Source organism: Tympanuchus pallidicinctus, unplaced genomic scaffold (assembly GCF_026119805.1).
Source record: "Tympanuchus pallidicinctus isolate F22 unplaced genomic scaffold, pur_lepc_1.0 scaffold6, whole genome shotgun sequence".
NCBI classification, from domain to species: domain Eukaryota; kingdom Metazoa; phylum Chordata; class Aves; order Galliformes; family Phasianidae; genus Tympanuchus; species Tympanuchus pallidicinctus.
Genome location: NW_026294780.1, coordinates 28,913,994 through 28,940,011, shown reverse-complemented (window position 1 = coordinate 28,940,011; position 26,018 = coordinate 28,913,994). Strand labels below are relative to the sequence as shown.

At 37.9% G+C, this 26,018-nt stretch overlaps 1 protein-coding gene across 3 annotated transcripts in view; it reads left to right on the top strand.

The window, feature by feature from the left end:
- NDFIP2 (Nedd4 family interacting protein 2) overlaps window positions 1-26,018 on the top strand; it is a 51,686-nt gene that overhangs the window by 22,942 nt on the left and 2,726 nt on the right. For 2 of the 3 annotated variants that reach the window (XM_052664475.1, XM_052664476.1), the window contains 5 exons: window positions 2,891-2,950; window positions 6,122-6,209; window positions 17,956-18,080; window positions 21,029-21,095; window positions 25,047-25,152. In XM_052664475.1, the coding sequence (XP_052520435.1) occupies window positions 2,891-2,950; window positions 6,122-6,209; window positions 17,956-18,080; window positions 21,029-21,095; window positions 25,047-25,150 (444 nt within the window). In that variant the 3' untranslated portion in view covers window positions 25,151-25,152. The remainder of the gene's footprint in view (window positions 1-2,890; window positions 2,951-6,121; window positions 6,210-17,955; window positions 18,081-21,028; window positions 21,096-25,046; window positions 25,153-26,018) is intronic. The other variant, XM_052664477.1, reaches the window with a different exon arrangement.

Here is a 26,018-nt window from a genome sequence, read left to right as displayed (position 1 = left end):
GACATTATTTTTTTCTTTGAAATTCTGCTGCTTTTTTTTTTTTTTTTTTTGGTAGGATTGATTGTAATATGCCATAATTAAATTGGGCTTCCAGAGCTTTCTCTATAGATCTACACCTTGAGTTTAAGGTGATTGAGTTTGAGATGCATTTAAAATCTTCCTAACTGGGTTGTACAAGTCAAGTACAGCATGTTTTTGAATGGAAAACTTCAGCTTGTGCAGCTGGAATTGGTTTCTTCCTTGATTGCCATGCAGTAATCACAGTGCACAGCAATTAGAGGTAGACGCAGCTATAGTTAAAATAGGTCTATGTGACATCACCATTGGAGGTGCTACACAAGTCTGTTTTACTAAATGTAGCTGTGAATGCAAAATATTTGCATGGTTTCTTGCCAAGCTCCTGCTAGGAGGCAATGATTTTGTAACCTTTTAACAGAAGCATGGATTATATCTAGTCTGTTAGTGCTTGCAACTTAAGTAGAAGTTGTCTTTGGTCTGAATGTAGCCCTTGATTTCAGTCAGTGAACTTTAAATTTATTTGAGATGTTAGCAACTGAAACATTAATTTTATGGGTACTGTTACCAGTCTTATAATACTTCTGATGGGGCATGTGCAACTCTTGCAATACTCTTTTTGCTTCTAACTTTGTAGATCTGGGACCCTATGAAGCGGAAGCTTTAGGCATAGATGCAATTGTCTCTGACCTGGATTTAAATGGGGGTGGGAGGGAAGCCTGAAGCTGAGGTATAGCCTACTTAAGAATAGATCTAAGTAAAACTGGTTTTCTTCTTCTGTTTTTAAGCCTTTTATTTTGAAGTGCTCTAATTGTCACAGATTTAGATTTATTTTTTTTGTGTTGGAAACATCTTTTACCATGCCTCAGAAAATCTGACGGCTTTGGCCAACATAAGTTACTGAAAAATGAGTTTCCACACTTGATACATAGAGCTTTAGAATTACTAAATTTGTGGAGAGAGTCTCCCATGAACAAGTTCAGACTGCAGGAAATGGGGCTGCAGATGTGTTGTCTCCAAAGAGTGTTTGCAGATGTCCTATATCAGAACAGGATTATCAAACAAAAAAAGATAGGTCATACAACTGCCCTTAAATACTTTCAGTACTGAAACTGTGAGTTTCTGGTGTGCCATGGATAGTTTTATTATTCTTGGCCTTTGATCAGTAGAGAAGAGAAAGGCAATTTGACTCAATCACAAGGATGTCAGCAGTAGGTAGAACAAAGCAGGACAAAGATCTTGAGACTCTGAAGCTTGCATGTTGTGGGAAGAGAAGTCTAGATCTGGCTTTGCTAACAAAATGAACACAGGCAGGATGAGAGAGGATGAGTCTGAGTTGAAATGAGAAAAAACAAGGTTGAATGTAAGTCCAAATGTGTAAAAAGTACAGAGTGGTCTTAAGGAGAAGTGAGAAGGAACAGAATAAACTGAGCTTAGGAGGTTTGTGTTGCTTTGTGAGCAGACACTTTTTGGAGCTGAGGAAGGGAAATAACTCTATTTGGAAATTATGCAATATGAGAATAGTAAAAAATCAAATGCATTAGTAAAACTTAGTTGAACAGTCAGGAACGAATTGTCAAGACAGGAAAACAGGTAAAATGGAGGCAAGGGGCAGGAATCTAGATTTCAGAGATAGGATTGTAAGATATGGTGATGAATTAATAAATGAACTTTTGCATAAAATCTGACAGTATATGTTGTTTTCCAAAGCACACAGAATAACTTGGGAAATAAGTGCTGATGCTTAATGAAATTCATAAAAATTTCACCTACTCAGGAAAAATCAGTAGGAACATACCATCATTTCCCGAAAGCAGAAACTTGCTAAATGATTTGTAGATTAAGTCAGTACTGTTAATATCAGAAACTTTCTCAGTTTACCTAAAAGTGTTAAGTCCTGCTGACTGCTAAGGATCTCAAGTTTGGTGGTTTCTGATCATTTCACTTATTCTTTTCCTTATTTTCCTTTAAGTGCACGCAGAAGCTGTATTAATGAAATAATATTAAGGCTATGGAAAATGTCACATAATGGTTAGTGTGATGATTTGCCATCCTGAGGGGAAAGATATTAAAGATATTGATTCTGAGCTCTGAGTACTTGCAGAAGAACAATTAAGTCACTTGAACTTTGCACTAGTGGTCTGTAATTAGTTATTGCTTTTACTTTGAGATTACAGTCAATGGCATCTGCATGCAATGTTTAAGTTACTTATTACATGCTTTGAAAAACATACACAAAAAATATTGCTTTTCGATTTCTAATTTTCAGGTTTATGGAATCAGAGCTCTTAAGATAGTGCACTGTGCTAAGAGCTCTGCTTGTAACTTCTTGCTTGTTGAATGAGGATATTTTGCAGCTTCGCCACAATAACACAAACAGTTTAAAATGTTAGATGAGCTTATGTTACCTTGAGCAATACATGAAGCTGATAATCCCTTCATGATATACTCTAAAATGTACAGCAAAGAAGGCTACAAGCCTATTAATTTTCCAGAAGAGAGGAAAACTGCATAAAAAAATGTTTAATGAACTAGATTTCATACTTTTTTTTTCCTGAATGAGATAGGGACATTATGGGGGGGTATAGATTGTGTAAACATTCATTTCTTTCATATGCTCCTAGTTATGTGCTCAACATATCAAAGAAATTGTAGGAATCCTTTGTCATCACTTGTGATAGCAGTAATTATATATATATATAAACTGACTTTTCATGTTTGCCTTTTTTTATTCTCGATGTCAGTTTTCAAAGGTTAGTTTAAACATGCAAACATACTGCTCACAGGTAAATGACTTGTACGTTGCAATGCATTGCTTTTATTTAATGCTCTTTAGTTGCGTTTGTCTTATGTTTTTCTGTTTTTACATGCTTAGCACGCCCAGTTTAGGGAGTCTAGGAGTCTGTTTGATGAAATATTCCACAGTCGTCCCGAGGTATGGTATTAGTTCTCTCTAGTTTAGACTCTACTTGTGAATTTTCCTACCGGCATACAAATGCTCCTGGGTTTCATCATGCCCTTTTTCCCCCTCTCGTCATTAAGTTTTCCTTTTTGTTTTGTATGCTGAAAATACAATTTATGTGTTTTTCCAAGTTATTTAATCATTTTTTCTTTTTAGTTTTTCTCTGTAAGCCTTCTGCATTGGGAACAGTTTTTTATCAGTTCAGTTATCCAACAGGTTCCTGAAAACTCCAATTCCTTCCTTGATTAAAGATGGCTGTCTCACTGTATGCCATGCCAGGTTTCAGTTAAAAAGATGTTACAAAGTCATTGGGGGTTGGTGTAAACAAACAAGCAGCCTTCTCTTCCATAAATAGCTACAGAGAGCACTGTGGTTCTGGAGGAGCAAATAGATTTGACTTAATTAGATGCTGTGTACCTTTTGATGTTCTTCAGCTTATAGATTTAGCTTATAGAAATTCCTCTGTGTGATATATCATTCATCTTGATGATATATTTTGCTGTTTAACCATTTTCCTGGTCACAGGAATATTAAATTTTCTGTTTATACAAATTGCAGCATGTCCAGCAATCAAAATGAATTTATCCATGATCGTTAATAGAACTATTTTGTCAAAAATCAATGAAAGATATTGAAGAAAGGATTTTTTGATTTTTTTTTTTTTTTAGCAATCTGTGTGCATATTTATGTTTGTGTGTGTGTGTACATATATAGCACTAGGATATCAGTGACATTCACATTAAGAATATAAACATAAGCATAACGTTATTCTTATCGAGTAAAATATCAGTATCTAATAAAAGTATTATTATGAAACTATTGAGTTTCTAATCATCACTTGAGAGGACAGTCATTTTGCGTTGTCCCTTTTCATTTCCAAAAATTGGAACCAAACAGGTGGCAAGCAATTGTACTCTGAAGAAAGTGATAGTTTTGACACTAAGTATAATGAGAACACTGGTTTATGAAGGGCAACCTATATTTGTGAGGCTTGAGCAGAGGACAGTTAATGTATTCAGTCTCTGGGACCAGTGATAAAACCAAGTATTATGTGAATAGATATGTGCTGAATATGGTTTAAAGGTAGAACACTATTTCATTTCATTGAAGATTCCGATCACTTTAAAAGGCTGGTTCTTGAAGACAGTAAATAGAACATAGCCCACCGTGATTCCATTTTGGCATGGAGTACGATGAATAAGTTGCTCATACTTAGTGCAAGTGCCTGTTTTCATGTCCCTAGACCATATACTGATGCACGTTTCTTCCATATACAAGCCTTAGTAATGTGTGTATAGATGAATATGTTAAACTTTTTACTGTAACTAAGCAAGATCATTTCGCGAAGGGTAAGACTGAGTTGGTGAACTGATTTGTAAAAGCCAGTGTGAGATGGAGCAGCTAGCAAACAACTTAAGGGGAAAAAATGGGGTTTTACAGACCTTATGAAATTAAAATCAAAAGCTTTTGTTGCTAAAACTTGGAAAAAAGCTTCTGAGGCATATGAATTTTAAATATAAGCATTTCACATGTAACCTCTTGTTTAATGTGTTTTCAGTCTTTCCCTTTCCTTCCCTTCCCCTACTAGTCTTACAGCTGCAGCAAAGTCATGCTAAATAAACTAACGCTTTCATGGCTGCATAAGGTGACCACTTAAAGACATTTGAAATTACCTGGAGCTGAATTATACTCTCTTAAGGTTGCTGTTCAACTCTGTGATTTAATTGCAATTGTCCTTACAAACAATAGTGTGTTAATATTTTTTTGAGATACAAAGACGTGATAAATGAACTGAAATGGAAGATAGCAACTGGAACTTCATGACCGTGTTAATAAAGGTTAATAGTGGCTGTCTGGAGTTGGTACAGTTTGTTCTAGCAAACTTAACTGGAATCACTACACTGTGGTAGATTTTTTTGCACTGTTCACAAAAGTGTATATGACAATTGCATGACAGATCATTGGTATTTTTAATTATCTTTTACTTATGAATAGATGTATGTGTAGAGATACATGCAAAGTAGCCACTGATACAGTGAGTGGATAATATGTTAAAATCATAATCACGAGAGTAAGAAGTACATTATTTCATTAGCAATTGTTTGCTCTGGGTAAAACAGCTAAATCTCATTTTAAGCTCAATTTATTTTTCATTATTTTTAATATGGTATTTCTTACTTCAAGTCTAAGTCATTATGACCAGTTGTTGAAAAAGTGGAGGAAAAGTAAATAGAAGTTTCTCATGTTTCTGCCCAGACTGCATTGCTACTGTTACTGACAGCCGTTATTTAACTTATTACACTGCTTTGTTTTGCTGTTGTTCATTTGACATAATGTTTAGCTGTTTTCTGCAGTTTTCATTAGACTCTTTAAAAATCTGTTGCGATGGAAACTTAGGTTTCCTAGCCCACACAGCTGTACGTGAATTAGATCTTCCAAGTCCTGTTGAAGATATTGAGAAACAGTACAGACATATACTTTCAGTGTGTTAAGATTTAGTATTTTGACATGATCAGATAAATTTCTGCACTGTTTTGACTGTCATCCATTTACTTCTGTTTAACTTAGGTATTTTCTGAGTTCAGATATTTAAGCAATTTTAATGTGCTCACGCCCTCTAGTGTCTCTACAGGTGTTGTTCCCTTTGCATATATTTTAAAGTGGTTTGTAGGATAATGTGTAAATGGATTAGTGCTGTGCTTTTGCATCAGCATTTTTAAGAGTCTAACCTTATTCTAAATCCTTTTTCTTTAACTCAAAGCATTCAAAGATTATTCTGTTAGAGAAAAAAATAAAACACAAACTTTTGGAAAAAAATTATTAGTAACAACTTGGCTGCGTATTAAAATAAATATAATAAGAGAGGATTTTATTGGTCTAGATTGTCAAAGTAGTCACTGGAAACAATTTGTAGTTAAGATGTATAGACAGTATCTTCTACAGAAACTGTTAAATCCGTGCTCTGTCAACATAAGTAACATAAGCCTTGTTTACAGATATTTTTCTTTCAAGTTCCTTGATGTGGACGTGTTACAGAAATGTCAGTTCTTTTCTAGATTTAGAAACATGATTAATACTGTAATCCTACAGTTAGTTATTCTAAAATAAACTTTTCACTAAATTATCACTAACCTGTAAATCCAGGAAGAAGAGTATCCACCACGGGATGATTTCAGTGATGCAGATCAGCTTAGAGTGGGCAATGATGGCATCTTCATGTTGGCATTTTTCAGTAAGTTATCTTGTATCCCAGACCTATAGAGGTATCTCTTAATTGTACCTTATTTCTATGGAATATAAAAAGTAACTGTGATAAAACTGCGTTAATGTACTGTATTTATTTTTTTTTACCTGTATGCAGATATAAGTACATCCTGTTTTAGATGTAGCCAGTGTTTTGCTTTTTTTCTTGTGACACCTTTTGCATATTAGGGGACAAAAATAATCACTGTTCTGAGGTACATAAAGACTGTACTGTTTTATTATAAGTTGAGTAGTTCTGTTGTCTTCCAGTTGGACAACCAGCTCTAAAGGCTGAATCACAGAGACCTGGCAACTTTAAGGTAGAAGAAATTTGAGAAAGAGTGTGCTGTATAAAAGTTGCCTGTATTAGTAGAGTGAATTAAGTAGCTGCATGTGGCCTTGTGGAACAATTGCAGCTATGCTTAACTTCAGATTGAACTACCTGCTAGTGCATAAATATGTAGAGTTTTCAGATAGTCTCTGGTTACAGCCAGCACTACTTCACCAGTTATTCAGGCACTGTCTCTGTATGCTGTGCATTCTTTGCCTTGTACTTTACCTGCTGTGTTGAGTAAATTTAGATTTAGCCACTGGAAGTTAATTGCAGAAGAAAGTTGCTTCAGTTTCACTAATTACATGATTATTTCTAATTTTAAGGCTATTTCCCTGTTCTGAAATGAACCTGTGTAAAAGTTTGGGGTGGGGGATGCAGCCATTCTTCCTAGCAGTCATCAGGATGAAAGCTGATCATTCATTAAAATCCTCTTCGTGCCTTTCAACCTGAATTTCATTTTAGTTCACGTCCCTTTTATGTCTATCTTAGTTACCGATTTCATGACTGGAGATGCAGGTTATAGAACTTCAAAATTTGTTCTTGCTCATATATAATGCACAGCTTGGGGATTGTGTCTTCGAAGGAGAATAATTGGTCTATCTCACATAGCAAATATACAGATATTTGTTTGGTGACAAAATGACTTTTGTATCCTAATCGGTTTCTGTAATTGGACCATAAAAAGGGTCCAATCTTGAGGGGTGAAGGGATATCTTCAATTTCTTTTTCCCTTTCTTCACCTGCCCTGTGTTCTGTAACCATTTGTATTTAACCTGTTTAGGTTCTGTGTATTGTATGAACTTGCTCTTGCTTTCAAGTCCTGATTCAGGCCCTCATTAGCACTGCGATTGGAAGTCAAGTGGATGAATTGATGGCTCCAAAATGTTTTAAGTCTATTATATCATTAGTGAAAGCACATTAGTTTGCACCTAGGAGTGTGGTAGTTAAAATCACGCTGTGCAGAAGCTGCACTAGAAGCAAATAATTTTGACTATTATATGTGGTATTCACGTATGAGAATTTATGTAGTTTATTTGGTATTTATGTTCATTATATGAGGAGTTAACAACTCACTGAATACATAGATCTCATTTTCAGTGTGGGTTTTTTTTTTGTGGGAGTGGGGAATTGAAGAATTAGATGAAAAAGGAACTAAATAACTCAGAGGGAATAGATCTCAAACAGTGTGTGGGATGTATTCCTCTTCTTTTAAGGACCATAAATTTGATGTATGACATGCCATGGTTTTATGATTTTTGGTTATTGATGTTCCACAGTAAACTCAGGGGTGCAGGAGTTAAAATTTCCAGAACAGCTCTATTTTTTTTTTTTTTTTTTTTCCTACATGGGTTATGTTTAAATCCTGGAAGCAGAGGTGGCAGATCAGTGAGAACCTGGAATAAGTTTCCTCATGTAGTTAAAATGCAGGAAAACGGTATCAGGAACTTTGTTACAGTGAGAGGATCACAGAAAGAACAACTTGTTCTTGATGAGCTCATTCAGATTCTTTCTGTGACTGTTACGTACAGCACTTGTACGAAGATCTTGGGAGATGGTTGCCTTAATTTTAAGTGTAAAACAGAAATTAGCTTTTGTTACTTCATTTTATTCAATGAAGCATAATCAAATGCATATTTTTTGTTCTTTTTTTAATGTTCCTGCCTGATGATTGACATCTACCAGTGATGTGTAGGTACCATCTAGTGGTAGTTGCAGAACCTGCAAAAATATTTGTCTTCAGGCCATCTAGTGGTCAGATATTTCTTTTGTGGCAGCTTGGTATGTACAAGTTAAAAACCTCTTTGTCATCTAACTTGAAAAATACTGTTGTGTTTTGCTTAACGAAAGAAAAGGAGACAATATAGTCTAAGTCTTTTACATCAACATGTTGCTTTGTTTTCAAAATGACTTAAGGTTTTGTGGTGTTTTTTTTTGTTTTTTTTTTTTTTTGTTTGTTTTTTGTTTTTTTCTTTTGATTTAGCACTTGTTTCAGAAACTTAGGGGGAAAAATTTGGAAACCAACCTATTTTATCTTTAAGGAATAAAATCATATGGTTTAAGAAACTTTTGGAGCTTGTGATTATGGTGGTGAGCAAAAAATGTGCTCTCTAGTGATCAGGGCTGGATTTCTATCAGTTTCTGTCATAGAATGGTTTAGGTTGGAGGGGATCTTAAAGATCATCTAGATCCAACCTCCCTGCCATGGGCAGAGTTGCCATCCACTAGATCAAGTTGCCCAGGATCCAGTCCAGCCTGGCCCTTGAACACCTCCAAAGATCCGTCCATAACTTCTCTGGGCAACCTGTTCCAGCACCTTACCACCCTCTGAGAAGAATAAATTTTCCTGATATCAAACTTAAATCTCCCCTGTTTTAATTTAAAGCCATTCCTTGTCCTATGATCATCAGAACGTAGAAAGTCAATCTCCCTAGTGCTTGTAAGTAAGTACTGGGAGAGTATGATGAGGTCTTGCTGGTGCCTTCTCTTCTCCAAGCTGAACAAGCTCAACTCCCTCAACCTTTGTTCATGGGAGAGAGACTCCAGCCCTTTAATAATCTTTGTGGCCCTCTGCTGGACCCACTTCAACAGCTCTGCTCTCGTTTTCTACTGAGGGCCCCAGGCTCGAACACAGTACTCCAGATGGAGAGACTCACAAGGTCAGAGTAGAGAGGGACAATCACCTCCCTCTCTGTGCTGGTTGTCCCTCTCTTGATGCAGTGCAGGGTACTGTTGGCCTTCTGAGCTGCAAGAGCACACTGCTGGTTCCTGTTCATCTTTTTTGTCCATCAGAGCCTCCCAAGTTCTTCTCCGCAGGTGTCCTTGAACCCTAGGGGGAAAAAAAAAAAAATATGAATTAGAGCCCATAGATGAGTTGATAAAGAAAGGAAAGAAGAAAGATCATAGAATCATAGAATCACAAGGTTGGAAACTACCTATAAGATCATCTAGTCCAACCGTCTTCTCATTACCATTGCTGCCACAAGCTACGAAATCATATCTTGCAGCTCCTCATCCAAACACCACTTAACCAGTGCCAGGGATGGTGACTCCACCACCTCCTTGGACAGGCTATTCCAGTGCCTGACCACTCTCTGAAAGAAAAAGTTTTTCTTCATGTCTAACCTAAACCTCCTCAGATACAACTTGCGGCCATTTCTCCTTGTCCTGCTCATTGCCTGGGTGAAGAGGCCAAACTCCTCTTAACCTCCCTTCAGGAAGTTGTAGTGTGCAATGAGGTCTCCTCTGAGCCTCTCTTCTCCAGGAGAAACAATCCCGGCTCCCTCAGCTGCTCCTCATAAGACTTGTGCTCCAGACCCCTCACCAGTTTCATTGCCTTTCTTTGGACATGCTCCAGGGCCTCAGTGTCCTTCCTATAGTGAGGGGTTAAAACTGAACACAGTACTCAAGGTGCAGCCTTACCAGTGCTGAGTAGAGGGGGATGATCACCTCCCTGTTCCTGCTGGCCACACTGTTTCTACTGCAGGCCAGGACGCTGTTGGCCCTCTTGGCCACCTCTCATGTTCAGCCAAGCATCAACCAACACCCCCAGGTCCTTCTCTTCTTCACACTTATCCAGCCACTCATCCCCAAGCCTGTAGCACTGCATGGGGTTGTTGTGGCCAAAGTGCAGGACCTGACAGTTAGCCTTGTTGAACCTCAGCCCAGAGATCCAGCTTATCCAGATCCCTCTGAAGGGCCTCCCTACTCTTAGGCAGATCAACTCTACCTCCCAGCTTGATGTCATCTGCAAACATATTGAGGTGAGGGTGCACTCAATCCTGTCATCTAGGTCATCAATAAGGATATTAAACAAGATGGGCTCCAGTACTGACCCCTGGGGGGCACCACTTGAAATGGGTCACCAGCTGGACTTGATTCCATTAACCACTACCCATTGGGCATGGCCCTCTAGTCAGTTCCTTACCCAAAGGAACGTATACCTGTCCAGACCACGGGCAGCCAGTTTCCGCAGAAGAAACCTGTGAGAGACCGTGTCAAAGGCTTTGCTGAAGTCTAGGTAGACTATATCAACAGCCCTTCCCTCATCTACTAGGCTGGTCACCCAGTCATAGAAGGAGATGAGGTTGGTCAGGCACGACCTGCCTTTGACAAACTCATGCTGGCAGGGCCTGATCCCCTGGACACCATGCATGTGCCATTTGATCTCTCCCAAAATGATTTGCTCCATTACTTTCACTGGTACTGAGGTCATGCTGACAGGCCTGTAGTTCCCTGGATCCTCCTTATGGCCCTTCTTGAAGATGGGAGTTGCATCAGCAAGTCTCCAATCCTCTGGGACCTCTCCCGTTAATCAGGAGCGCTGATAGATGGCCGAGAGGAGCTCGGCAATCACCCCTGCCAGCTCCCTCAGCACCCTAGGGTGCAGCTCATCCAGTCCTGTGGACTTGTGACAGTCCAGATGGAGGAGGAGCTCTCTGACTGCCTCCACCTGAATCGCTGGGGGTATATTCTGAGCAGCATCCCAGACTTTCAGATCAGGGCATAGAATGCCTAGAGGATAACTGGTCTGGCTACTAGAGGCAGATGTAAAGAAGGCATTGAGGACCTCATCACTTTCCTTGTCCTCAGTGGCCACGTTCCCTGCTGCATCAAGTATAGGATGAAAACTATCTTTGGTTCTTCTTTTGCCGTTGATATATATTTGTAAATGGAATTTTTATTCTCTTTTATTGCAGTGGTCAATCTGAGTTCAGGTTGGGCTCTCACCTTCCTAACTTCCTCCCTGCATACTTAGCTACTTCTTTGTAATCTCCCCAAGCAGCCTGTCCCTTCTTCCAGAGGATGTAGACTCTCTTTTTCTCCCTGAGTCTCAACAGTAGTTCCCAGCTCATCCACACCAGTCATCTGCCTGTACGGCTCGCCTTACAGCACTCAGGGACAGCCTGTTCTTGTGCCTTTAAGATTTCCGTCTTGAGGAGCATCCAGGCTTCCTGGGCCCCTTTGCCCTTGAGAAGCGACTCCCAAGGGACTCGTGCAACAAGAACCTTGAACATATCAAAGTCTGCCCTCTGGAAGTTCAAGAAGGTAGTTTTCTGGTCACTCTTTTGACATCTCCAAGAATGGAGAATTCTACAATTCCATGGTCGCTCTGCCCAAGATAGTCCCCATCCTTCACTTCTCCCACCAGCCTTTCTCTGTTAGCAAAGGCCAGGTCTAGCAGGGCACCACCCCTGGTAGGCTCTCCTGTCAGTTGCATAAGGAAGCTATCTTTCAAGCAGTCTAGAAACCTCCTGGACTGCTTCCTCTGTCCTGTGTTATATTTCCAATATATATCAGGAAAGTTGAAGTCTCCCATGAGAACAAGCACTGGCGATCGCGCGACTTCCGCAAGCTGCTCATAGAACACCTCATCCATCTCTTCATCCTGATTAGGTGGTCTATAACAGACCCCCAACAAGATGTCACCATTACAGGCCTTCCCCCTGATCCTTACCCATAGACATTCAACTCTGTCATTCCCAATCCTGAGCTCTTCAATATCAAAACAGTCTTTAATATAAAGGGCCACACCACCACCTCGTCTATCCCTTCTGAAGAGCTTGTAGCCATCTATCACAGCACTCCAGTCATGGGAGTGGTCCCACCATGTTTTGGTAATAGCAACAAGGTCGTAATTAGCCTGACTCACAATCGCTTCCAACTCTTCCTGCTTGTTGCTCATGCTGCGTGCACTGGTATGAATGCACTTCAGTCGAGTAGACTGCCTCACTCCCAGCGTAAGCATCGTTCCCCTAGGTTCATCTCTTGTGAGGCCTGTTTTGTCCCCTTCCCCCTTTGTAGATAGTTTAAAGCTCTTTCAATAAGCCCTGCTAGCTCCTGCGCTAGTATTCGTTGCCCCATTTGAGATAGGTGGGTTCCACGGACAGACAATAGGCCAGGGGCTGACTAAACTTTCCCACGATCAAAGAACCCCAAATTTCTTGCTCGACACCAGCCTCCAAGCCAATTATTCATTGCCTGTGCTTTCCAATCCCACTCAGTGTCCCTTACTGGCCCTGAAGGTATAGGGCAGAAGATCACTTGAGCTCCTGATTCTTGAACTAAACGCTTTAAACCCCTGAAATCTTTTCTCATAGTTTGTAGGCTTATCTGAGCAATTTCATCACTGCCCACCTGAACTACAAGTAATGGAAAGTAGTCAGATGACCTAACCAGCTTAGTGAGTTTCCTCATTATGTCTCTGACCCGAGCCCCAGGAAGGCAGCACACTTCCTGGTAGCCCAGGTCAGGTCTGCATATGGGGCCCTCTGTTCTTCTGAGAAGGGAGTCACCCACTACAACCACCCTTCTTTCTTTCCTGTTGGAGGCAGTCTCAAGGCATGGGGGTGACCGCCTCGCCCTAGGCTTTCTCCTAGGCAGATCGTCCATCACCTCTTCACTCACCTCTCCTTCAACTTCCAGCAACTGGAACCTGTTGCTTAGAGGGAGCTGGGGAACTGGGCTAGGCAGGTGGGGGTGTCCTGTGACACCGAGTTGGGACTCTCTTCCAGCCTTCCTCATCAGTCAGGTCTATTCAGCTGTGACAGGGCAGGGTTGTAGGGTCCACCACCTTTCTGGGGGTATTTTCCCAGAACCTTTCCCTCTGGTAAGCCAGCGAGTCACTCCACCAGTCGATCTCCCACTCACACTCCCTGATGGCCCTAAGTCTCTGCACCTCATCTTTAAGTTCCACCTAACTAAGTAGCTCATCCACCTGCTCACACCTCACACAGGTGGAGTCCCTGCTACTCTCCCTAGGCAACAACAGGCTCAGGCACTCCCTGCAGCCATAGACCTGAACAGTGACATTTCTCTATCTGGGTTGCCATGGTCTTCTTAGAACAAGCCTGCTGTGTAATGGAGACTGTGTTTCGGCCTGCCAAGGGACTGCCAAGAAAAGCTGGTCTCTTGAGCAAGGAGGGACCAAAGTTTACAATTCTCACCACTAGACCCACCTCCCACATGCACAGATGTAGCACCCTATGGGAAATGAAGGCTGTGCTCACTTACTGAACCTCCCCTTTCTCAGTGAGCAGAAACAATGGTTTCTCACCTGATGGGTTTTGTGTAATGGAAGCTATTTAAAGCTTATTATCAGGTGTGAAGGTTAAGGATGGGTGTTTAAACTGTGCTGCTAATGTGCCAGCTCTACCCCTGGTGACTCAGGAGCCCACCCATAAGCTGCCAGCTCCTAGCACAAGCGTGGTGCTGATGCTAGCCTCAAAAAAGCCTTAGAAAGAGCTTTTTGGTTGGCCTTTTTACTCCAGATCCCTTGCCAATGCAGACTTATCTGCTCAGAAGCTAGTCTCCGTGGCAAATGGATCAAACAGCTGAATTTCAAGTTCTTATCTTGATGACATGTGATTTGTATTTGAATAATTTCTGGGCAATTTAAACGCATCTACAACTCAACATCAGAGAAGTCTCAATACAGAGAAATTTAAATTTTGTTCCAGGTGCTATGTTGGAACAATTAATACCCATTCCTTCATAAGCTAATGTTGAATTTTTAAAGCTAGTAAATGCTTCAGTCAATAAACTGCACACGAGCTAGGAAATCTACCTGTGGAGGTTGCAAGCAGGCATGAATTGAGAGGTATTGTAAAGATTAGGTTGGCTTAGCCACCAACAAAAAAAGACCATAACAAATTCATTGTACAGACAACTCAGGGAATAAAGGAAATAGTTGTGTATGGCTGCATTTTGTATATGTAGTTGCCATTACAATCTCATTACAGACTTAAGCTGTGGGTTAAATTTGGAACCAAAGTATATCTTCAGACCAGTTTTATATTTAGTGTCATGGAAAAGATGCTAGTAAACTTAAGATGAGTAATTAATATGAAGGTGTAGAAAGCTAAGGTGAAAAGATCAGCAAGTGGAGTGAAAGAACGTGAGGAGGAAGAAATAGATATGTTCTACTATGCTTGTTGCTATTGTTGGATTTTTTAATGTAATAAGATTAGAAATGGAAAAACTACATTTTCTGCATTGACTGTAAATTGTGGGAATAAAATATGTGTCAGTATTGGCATTGGTCCTGTAACATGTTAATCACTGACAGAGACAGTGGGATCACGGGCATCCTCAGCACGTTCACAGGTAGTACTAAGCTGAGTGGTGCAGTTGATAGAACGTAAGAGATGCCATTCAAAGAGACCTGGACAAACTTGAGAAGTGGGCCAACATGAACCTAATGAGGATCAACAAGGTCAAGTGCAAGATGTTGCACTTGGATTGGAGTAAAGTAATCCCAGGTATGTACTAGAAGAAGAATTCATTGAGAGCTGACCTGTGGAGAAAGACTTGGGAAGGGGATGGGAGGGCCTGATGAATGAATAGCCTGGACGTGAAGCTGCAGTGTGTTCTTGCAGCTCTGAAGGCCAACAAAAAACACAGAAATTTTAACCTATTGCAGTTTTTGGAAAGCAGCTTCTTACCTGTTGCTCAGTATGAGTTCTGTTGTCACGAAATAACTCTAATGGCTGATTTTTTTAAAATGTAATTTGAAATATATTCATATATGCTTACTCTTCTTGTTGTCACTTCAAGAGTGTATTAAAAATAAAAACCTAAACATTTAACAGTCCTACTTCTTGTGTGTTGTTAGAGTAGTAAAAAGAGAGACTGAAGTCATGGCTTTAGTGTAGACAGTGAAAGTTTAATCTAAATATCTTAAATTTATTAAAGAGAAGAGGACAGTAGCTGAGAGTTAGGCTAAGATATGAATATGATCCTTGGAATGGGAAACAGTTCTTGTTGCATAATGCAGAGGGTTGCATTTGTTGCAGCAAGAAGTTTGCACAATTCAGTGATTTCTGAGCTGTAGACAGAGATGCTTTGTTTTGTCAATCTCTCTCTGACTTTGAAATAAGTAGAAGCGTATGCAGAAGGCAAATCTCACTACTTAGTTCATGCATCCTAATAAAACTAAACTTGCATAATTTACAGCTGCTAGAAAGTCTATGGTTTTTCTTTCCCATTTTTGTTATCTGATGCTAACTTGGTGGAACAACACACTGAGTAAAGCAAAGGGAATAAAGTTTGAGCAATACTGGAAAACATTGATGCCTTGTCTTTCAGGAGTTATGCAAATAACTCAGTGTTAAATATCTTCCTGATACTCAGTGACTGAGGATCTTATTTCGAATTTTTTGCTTAGGATAATTTGAAAAGAAAATACAGTGGTGTTTAAAAATTTGACTCTAAGAACTTAATTCCCTTAGTATACTTGGGTAAATTATTCTTTTTACAATATATACGAAATGTAGGTGCTATAAATCCTTGCCTTTATATATAACCATTAAAAGTGGTAAGTACTATGCTTAGTCCATTATATACTTGTCTGTTGTCTTTCTCCTTAATGGCTTGCCTGTCAGAGCCACAAGTCAGTCACAATCAGTAGCATGAGGAGAAGGGGAAGAGCAGTAACTAGTTATCACAGAATGGCCAGGGTTGGAAGGGACATCAAGGATCCCCAACCCCCCTGCCACATGCAGGGCCAACAGCCTCCCCATTTAATACCAGACCAGGCTGCCCAGGGCCCCATCCAACCTGGCATCCACAACCTCTCTGGGCAGCCTGTTCCAGCACCTCACCACTCCCTCTGTAAGAACTTCCCCCTGACATCCAACCTAAATCTTTCCTCCCTCAACTTAAAATCTTTCCCTTGTCCTGCTGTTATCTATCCTTTCAGAGAGTTGATTCCCCTCCTGTTTGTGCTGAAAGGCTGCAATGAGGTCACCCTGCAGCCTTCTTTTCTCCAGGCTGAACAAGCCCAGCCTGTAGTTGTGTATGGGGCAGGAACAGACATGCTGAAGAACTAACTTCTGCAAATGTTACTGTTGAAAGTATGGTGAATTTGAAAAGCATGCTTAAAAATGGGAATTCCTGCTTCTAGAGCAATTTGTCCAAGCTTTCTCAAATGTAAATGCTATTTGTTTTGGAAAGCTATGTAAATGTCAGGATTGCTAACATGTTGTTCTGCAACTGATATGTAATAAAATACTATTTGTTTATTTCTTTTCTGCATATACTGGGTTGGATCAGTGTGTATTTAAAGTTTTGAGGGTTTTTTATTAGTAATTAACATAAAAGTAAACTTTCTCATCATCATCAGAGGCAAGATGTTTTCTCACTTGTACAAAATGACTGTGATGATGATGCGAAGTCTTTCAAAATTTCTCTTGAAACTTCAGTTCTTTAAGTGAATGGAAATTCAGTGTTACAAACCATTCCATTTCTGCTTTTGAGGAAAAATCATCACGACTCAATATGGTTATTGGAGGAGTTGTAGCGGGGTTTTAAATTGCAAAGAAATAAATAAGAAATCTCTTGAAAGGGTTACCTAGAAACAGTTTTTCTGTTCCTAAAGTTTTACTGTGTGTTCAGATTTTTACTGCCAAGACAGACGTTTCCTGTATGATGTAATGCTCTGCCCCCAAGTATTGGGTCTTAGACCATTCAGAATTTGTGTGCAGGAGTTCTCTCCTCTGTCCTACATCCATTCTTCCCTGCCTCTATGATGTCTTCTGGGTTTACTGTGGGCTTAATTTCCTTCATGTACATTGTCTGGTCCTTTCTGGGAGTTGTCATCTTCCTTTAGTGCTCTCAGCTGTTCTGATCTATGCCTTTTCTTTAGCTCCCTCATTCCCAAGGCTGGTATACTGCCTAATTGGGATTACCCCACTTTGACCCAATGCACTCAGACTGAAGTCTGTACGTATGACATTGTTGTGTGTCAACTGGATGAGCAGTAGACATGAAACATGTAATTGTGTTTCTACTGAGAGCTGTATCAAATTAACAGAAGTAGCAATAGTACTCATGCTCAATGTTGTTTTTGTTGCTTCATTTTTTTAAGTTTCTATGTAAAGGATGCTTGGATATAGACCTAGAAGAGAAACCAACTTTTCAACTTCATACACTGTGTTTACAGAGCAAGATCAGATGATTTTGCTGTGTTCTATTCAAACTGAATAAAGCTGAATATGCAACCTTGCTGCGCACACGTGTGCGTATAACTAGATCACAAAATTGTAACTAGTTTATTTTCTGTTTGAATCCAAATATTGTATGCTCAAGTCCTTTATTTGCATTCACCCTACTTGTCTACTGTTGTCTGCTCAGATTTCTGTAGCAAAGTATTACTTTTTTTCATGTTGGAACGTTCTCTTGTTTAAAGTATTAGGTCAGATCCTGTTTACCATTTACTTTATTATTAAGTGACTATATACCATTGAGAATGTCTGGATTCAAAGTAATCTGACAGCTTGAATTACCAAAAGGGAACTGCAGACTCTGTAAGCATGTCCTTTTTAGTTATTAAGTGAAATTAATGTGAAGTCTGTTTACTTAGCTATACAGATTAACATAAGCTACTATTTCTTTTATTTTATAGTGGCATTTATTTTCAACTGGATTGGATTTTGTTTATCCTTCTGTATAACCAATACCATAGCTGGAAGGTATGGTGCAATCTGTGGATTTGGTCTGTCTCTGATCAAATGGATTCTCATTGTACGGGTATGTTTTTTGATTCTACTTGTAGAACCAACCCATAATACTTAATCCAAGCATACAGTATTGGCATTATAAACAAGTATTTCCAGCACTTAGTGCCTAGAACTTTTTCTAACTTGCACTTTAGTAGGGAATTTACTTGCTATATGTTCATACGTACTTAGTAACAATGAAACTTAATCTATTTTTATCTGATTTACCATTTACGTGGCGTTTCCTTTAAAATAAATGTAGATTGACTCATTCTTTGAACAAATATTTAAAGGCATGCATAAGTGGAGCAAATATAAAAATATCATTTTTATTATTCAGAAAGTTTCCTAAAAGAAAAATTTACAAGTGGTGTGTCAGGCTACCAAAGGAAAACAAAACAAAAAAACACTGCTTTCTTATATCTCACAGGGAAAAGAAAACCAGGTACATACATACAGTGTTGAGTCAAAATCAAGTTTGAAGTTAGTCATGTTTTTACCAGCTTAAATACTTTCAGAAAGTTATGCTAACTAAACGGAGGCAATTTCTCTGAGAAAATACTAGATGAAACTTAATAATTCTGAACTTGAATTACATGTGTCTCTGGTACACCGTTAAAATCTCATCCTGCCTATTGAAGGAGAAGATCTTGGATTAATAGTAGTCTTTTATGTGCTGCCAACACTGATTATTATTTTTTTTTCTCCTGTACATGCAACTAATATAACTTCATTTACTCTTTGCACAATAGTGCAAGGCTTGTAGTGAGGAGAGATTACATGGGGCCTTGGGTGGCACATGTCCTTCATCCTTCTTACATCTGAAAGGTATTTTCTTCCCCAAGACAGAGGAATGCTACCAGACTAGATGGGATTCTGGTATATTTAAGTGGATTCAGGTTTGGAATGGAATTTGTCTTAATGGACAAGATGTGAATTTTTTAACTATGTATCCATTGTAGCTCCTTTAAACTTTAGTTCAGGTATACAAAACAGAAGGCAGAACTTGATTGTTGCAGGTTTTATTGTTCTTGTCTACTTGAAAATATGCTCATAACACTAAAATGAACACATGCTAAACTTCTTTAAATAATTACTAAGTTGTAGCCTGTATTTTAAATCTTTTGTATAATCTGTTACTAATTTGGAAACACTAGATCTGATCAGTTCCAGGACCTCAAGGCTTCTTTTTTACAGAGGAGGTTATCTTCCTGTGCTGTATCCCTTTCTAGAGAAAATAACAGAAGCAAATAGGATATATGCTGACAATTTTGTTTTAATGGTGATGCACATGTGTACATATGCACAAAAATATTACATTATTTCAATCTCCTCAAATGGTTTGTGTTGCACTTCTTCATTCAGTAGTAAGAAAAAAAAAATTGCCTAACTAGTCCTATTTTACATGTCTAACTTAAAAAAAATATATATATAGAAAACAAATAGAATTGGTTTTATTGTTCAGTAAGTTCTGCAACAATGATTTCTTTTGCTTGAAAAATAGCAGGAGTAGTGCATATAGGCCAGTACTTGACTGATCAGTGATTTTAAGATATTTTGTAAGTTTTGTTTCTTTTTTTAAAGGATATGTGCTTAGAGAAACAGGTAAAGCTGGGTTAATAATGCTGTAGTCCTTCTGGAAATTGGGTATTCATTTGATATTTTAATGAACTTACGAAAAGCATCATGCTTACTGCTGAATAATAGAAACTGTAGTATTTATATTATGTACTTATTATATATTATGTACTTATATTATGTATGTAAATTATGTACTTGTTCTTTTAATTCAGCTCAGCAATTCTATTTCTAGATTATTTTTTTTCTTGGATTATCATTAGAAATGAATACAGTACAGTATTAAGCCTTTAAAGATTTCAGAGGAGGTGGCTATATTTTGAAGAAAACATTTCAATTTCACTGCAGTCACTTGTGGGGAACAAAACCCAACAGCTATATCTACAGTTCTTTCAGCATCTTTTTTTTTTATAGAGTAAATGATGCCTGAGTTGCATGATTTCTTGGTTGATAACTACTGAAGTGCCCTAGAAATGAAAATGTGGTCTACTGGGACAGGATACAATAAATGTACTGAATGAAGGAATGGAGGTGTATGAGAAATATGCAAAGCTACTAAAAAGGTTTTTTAGTTCCTTTAAGCAACTTTTCACACATCTCCTTGTTCTATTTCTTATGTATGCTTTGGAGACATTTGATTAGACTTTTTTTTTTATCAGTGAAGCATGCAGTCTGGAGTCTGCTAAAGGCAAAGATACCTGTCTCCAACATCATCACACCCTGCCCTCCAGCTGCCTCCCACATCAGAGAGGACAAAACTGTCTACCATGGTCACTAACAGGAACAGTTGAAATGCCTCTTCAAGGTTCATTTAGTTGCGTTCAGCTCACTGCTGGGAACTGAATGCTAGTTTGAAAATGAAAAGACTTTAATGAGTTGGAGGTCTTTATGGGGCTGGTATTCTTGGCAGCGATTAACAGTAGGGGGTATACAGAAGGTCAAAAGCTCTTCTTTTGAGGGGTCAGCAGAACATCCCCATCTGATAAGATTAAACTAATGTGGCTTTTGGTGTTAATATCTGAAGCAGCAGGCTGCAGTAATGTGTTTGGGATGGCAGGAAAAAAAATTGTCAGTGGTGATTCATCCTGATAGAAAATGTCAGATGATTTTAGCAAGTATTACTTGCCATATATATATATATATGCATGCTACACACACACACACACACACACACACACACATATAATATCTCTTTAAAGATTTGAAGTAACTTTACCAGTATCATGTTGACTTTGACAGCTTTTCTTGCATATTAAACTACTGCACAAATAGTGGTTTTGCATTTTAGGAGAATACATTATTTTAACTCGAATTTACTTTTTTCTCTGTTCCCAGTATTTGCCTGAAGCATTAAATGTGTCTTAGTCATTTGTCTTACTAAGCCTTGTGTATAAATTGCAGTTTTCAGATTACTTTACTGGATATTTCAATGGACAGTACTGGCTTTGGTGGATATTTCTGGTACTTGGTAAGTGACAAAGGCAAATATTTCTGTTTTGTTGAAATACATCATGCCCTTGTGAGTAGCGTTTTAAAACATGCTCATCTGTATACTTCTATTTTTCTGTTGATAGTTTCATATGCTGTTCTTATTTCTGTAGTGTTCCCTAGGTTGCTACCACGTTATGTTACTGAGTGAACTGCAGACTATTTAATTTACATTCATGTGAAAATTCTGTTCTACAAGTGTAATTGTGTATGTACCTGAGACTTGTAACTCGTGCTTTTTAATTTGCTCATGCTGATGTAAGGGTGCAGAATTGCATAATGTTTCTAGGTTTTATGCAGAGAATGTAGTGAAAGTGAGTGATAGCAAGTACTTATATACGATTTGTATGTCAAGCCTTAGCATTTTAAGAAATATGACTGACCTTAGGAAGGTGGAGTCAGGTACCTTGCACATATGTTATAAAATGTCCGTTTCTAGTCTTTTGAAATGCATACTGCCTCAGTAGTTACTCAGTCGAACAAGAGAATGGCTTCATGCTTTCTGATCACAGTGCTTCCGTGACATCAGCTTTTTCTGAAGTCTGTCTGCTTGTTCTCAAAGTTTTAGGCAGAAGACCAAGCTTGATGAGTACAGTTTTAGTGATGATATACCAAACCTCAAGCATTTTACCCCTTTTCCTAATGTGGATTTTGTGATTTGAATGTGAAATTTGGAGTGATTTGCTTTTACAGGATGAGTGCTACTATCCATTTTATTTTCTAGCTCTGGAAGCATGGTAAACTGCTGGTTCAGTAGGTGGCACTCTTCCCTTTGAGTCTAACAGCACATCTTAGTAAAATGTTAAATAATTTTTTTTTGAGAGTGAGAGACCTTATTGCTTTTGATTTATTTATCACACAGAAGAAAAGCCTAAAACATTAAGTTATTTTTTTCTGTATTTTATATATCTTCCTCTTAATAAAGTTTGAGGATGTTCACTAGGCTTCTTAATAGCTTCCTCTACTGTTGTGCTCTATGTACCTCTTTGTTACTAGAGACATACAGAAACTGCAGATGTAACATTCCACAATACTTCCATATTTTGTTTTAGGTGATTGTGTTTAAGTAGCAAGTGGAACAATTATTTCCATGTTCAAATATCTCCAGATAAACTTCTAAAGCAAACCTTTGTGGTGCTTTTATTTTTTTTTTCTGTTCTTTTATATTACTTGTCCTATTCAGAAGTCAGCCCACTTTGATTTTCGAAAGCCTTATTTTCAGCCTGAGCTTTACTCACCTTTTATTCCAAGGCACTGTGATCCATGCAGTTTACATCCAGCATTAGCATTCCTTTGTCTTATAAATGTTTTACATGACATAAGCCAACAGTGTGTTTAAACTGATAAGATGGCTTAAACTGAAATTACTAGAATACTATACATGGATTTACTCCTATATACCTTCTTAATAGCAAATGAAGGAGTATTATCAAATTATGGAGATTCTGCCAGCTAGGTCTGTCTGTCATGGTTTCAGGTAACTTTCCAATCAGAATGTGCTAAGTAGTATATCCTGTTTCTCTTTAAAAGTGAGTAAATAGAATCTGACTCTTCCATTCTGTTTTTTTTTCTTTTTTTCTTTTTTTTTTTTTTTTTGAAGCCCACATTTTGCTGCCTTTCTCTTCTAGTGTTCACCCATCTGTTCATACTCCCCTCACTTCTTCTAAAGACTGGAAAAATCTTGGAAAAGTGAAATGGTCTGTTTCCAAAGACTTCTCATGCGTTGCTAACAAACTGGGGGAGAGAGACAATTTTTATATTTAAATTTAAATGTTAGCCAAGGTGTCTTTCTAAGGAACACAATGGAAGCTGTATTATCTTGCTTTTTCTTTCTTCTCTAAAAATAGAAATATAAAATATCAGTTGAACATGGACTGTTTTTCCAGCTTGTAATGCAGGAGACATGTTTTCAGACACCTTAAAATCTTCCTTAACCACCTTTTGCTGTTTTAGCTGATTTGAGCTGAGTATGGGACTATCTCTGGTGACGTGTAGCAGCTCTGTGTCTAGTGTAGTAAGTCTACACTAGACACAGAGTGTAGTAAGTCTAGTGTAACGTGTAGTCTGCACTGTGTAGCAGCTTTTCTAATAGACTGATTTTTGATCTAGATCTTACTGCTCTTACTACTCTGGATTTTCCATCCAGAATTCACCTTAATCATAGAAATAACCTTAGGTCAAGGTTCCAGTAGTCAGTATATTATTCTCTAGGGTTGTTTTCTTTTCTTTCCTTTCTTTGTTATTGGTCTGTGTATGTCTTAAGGAAGTTGAATTTGAAGATGCAAAAGAGAAGTAAAATAAAAATTGGAAAACAAACTTTTACAATAGAAATGAGCATACAAAACAATATTTCAACAGGGAGAGCAAAAAGAAAAAGTGCATCAAATATCAAAACATCTGTGTAACTGTAGATCATTATTAAGATATAAGAGAACAGAATGAAATCCTTTGCTGAATTTGTTAATCTTTGTTTGAATTTTTATTTGAATCTTTGGAATGTGTTTATGCGAATATATAAACACAGGTATATATTTTCAAGGTTTCTACATGTTCTTGAAAAACACAAAATGAACCCAATCCCTGTATACTGAGAGCTACCCTTAGAATTCAGTTGTCTACCTAAAGTATATATGGTAAACTTAATTTTCTGACTGTGGTCATCTTGCCTTTTAAATGCTAACATGTATATTTAATCTAAACTTAGGATCCTACTCAGATTGATCTTGCTGAGTGTGTATTTTGCTGCTCTGGCAAGTAGCAGATACAGCATAGGAATACAAAGATTAAATGTGCCGACATATCAGTCTTAGATGAAGTAAAAAAAAAAAATCAAGTGTTAGGGGTTTGTAGCGTTAGGGGTTTGTGTTGTCTCCATAGACTTTGAAAATATTTACTAATACTTGCTGTATTTTGTTGATGCTTGTCAAAATGATAAATGAGCTCCCAAATGGATAACATGGCATTTCTGCTCTTCCTTGATTATTTACAATTTGGTTTTCTGTGTCTGAACCGCAGGCAAGTGGGGTTTTTTCTTGCCTATGAGTGGGGAAAAAAGAACACAGATCTACTTAGATAGTACATCCTGTTGTGCAATGAATTGCTCTGAATTTCTGCTTCTCTCTGCTGTCTGTCAGATTTCAAACTCCAAGTCTTTGGGGGTGAATTGATCTGTTGAGTCAAGGAGAATCCAACAGAGCTAAAAAAATCAGTTGAAGTTAATGTATCAGAGGAAAATGCACTTAAGAGCTCTACATCTTTGTGGATTTTCACTGTACAGTAGTGCTTTTCTGGGTGTCTGAATTTTAAAAAAATTAAATACTTTTTGTCAACTCCACGATTCAAATTAAATTGTTACACACAATGAGTAGCTTACTTTGAACTGACTGCTTTTCATATTTTCCTTCATCTTTGGCTAGTGCATTTTCCTAGGTTTCTAGAAGGTTTAATCTTGAGCCATAATGTCCTTTTTATTATTTATTAATATTTATTATATATATAATATTAATATATAAATAATATATATTAATATATTATTATATATTTATTTATTTATGTTTATTATTGTCTTCTAAGAACAATTTGTACTGTGTTCTCTTTATTTTGACTCCTTAAATACATCCAAAGTAAATTTTGTACTTGTAAGCTCTTTAGAGAGTTTTATCTGAATACATGTGGAATACGTATTCTCTTTTTAGTGCTTTTCATGTAGTCTCTTAGCAGATGATAAATTAACTCAGAATAAGTGTAAAAAAACATTCCATAATGATATATTCTTATGTAATACAAAGTAAAAGTAGAGGACTTGCTTGTTAAATTTGTAAATGATGCATAAAGGCCTCTTTTTTTTGTATACCATGAATTTTTAAGAATAATCTTAAGTGGGATATTTCAGGTTGATATACTTCATTTTGTTCATTTTCTACACCTTCAGGACTCCTCCTGTTCTTTCGAGGCTTTGTCAATTATCTTAAAGTCAGAAACATGTCTGAAAGCATGGCAGCTGCTCACAGAACAAGATTCTTTTTCTTGTATTAAAGGTAAGCAGTTTATAGGTTGAGATGAGATGGATGAAATATTTGCATTTAAAAACAAACAACCTTCAGTCACACAGCAAGAACATCTTGCTGTTGCATGATTTTTGAACATCTGTCATGAATGTTGCCTCTATTCTACATGTACTTGGGAATATTTTAAGTCTCTTGAAATTATTAAATTTGAAAATAAACAATGTATACTCATTGCTACCCCCAGTCCTCCCTGGAACCAATATTCAGCAACAAAAACAAAAACTAAATAGAACTAGTAGTTTATTATGTGCTAGATGTAGTATTTGCTGCCCATCGAGATACTGTCCTTTGTGTAGGAAAACTGGCTTTAGTTGTCAACCTTGTGTTAGCAAGCTAGGAAGCACTAAGCTGCCTGCATAATAAATCTGATTGACATGAGTGACATGCATGTTCAGAAAATAGAAATAGGTAAGTGTTGCTCCTCTTTACATGACTGGCCTAAGACAGTGACATACAAGGATGATGATTGTGTATGCAACAATATGTTCTGTGTATCCTTCAGGTAGCTGACACACAGTCTGCCACATATCCACTCTTAATGCTTTTTATCCATTAGGTGGACCTATTGGACTTCATTATGTAAATTAAACACAAATGGAGATTTTTGCTTTAACTTTTTACCTGAACTGCATGATGAGATAAATCTAAATCCAGAAATAAGTACTGTGGCATCTCCTTTACTCTGCAGTTTACTTGAGTCAAAGCACGGTGTTTAAGCATTTTAACCGTGTAGCAGCTTTTGATGTGATAAAGCAGACTAACTTTTTTTTGAAATTGGCAGCAGTATTACTATGGAGAAAATAACAACACATATTTTTGAAATCTGAAGGGGGGGA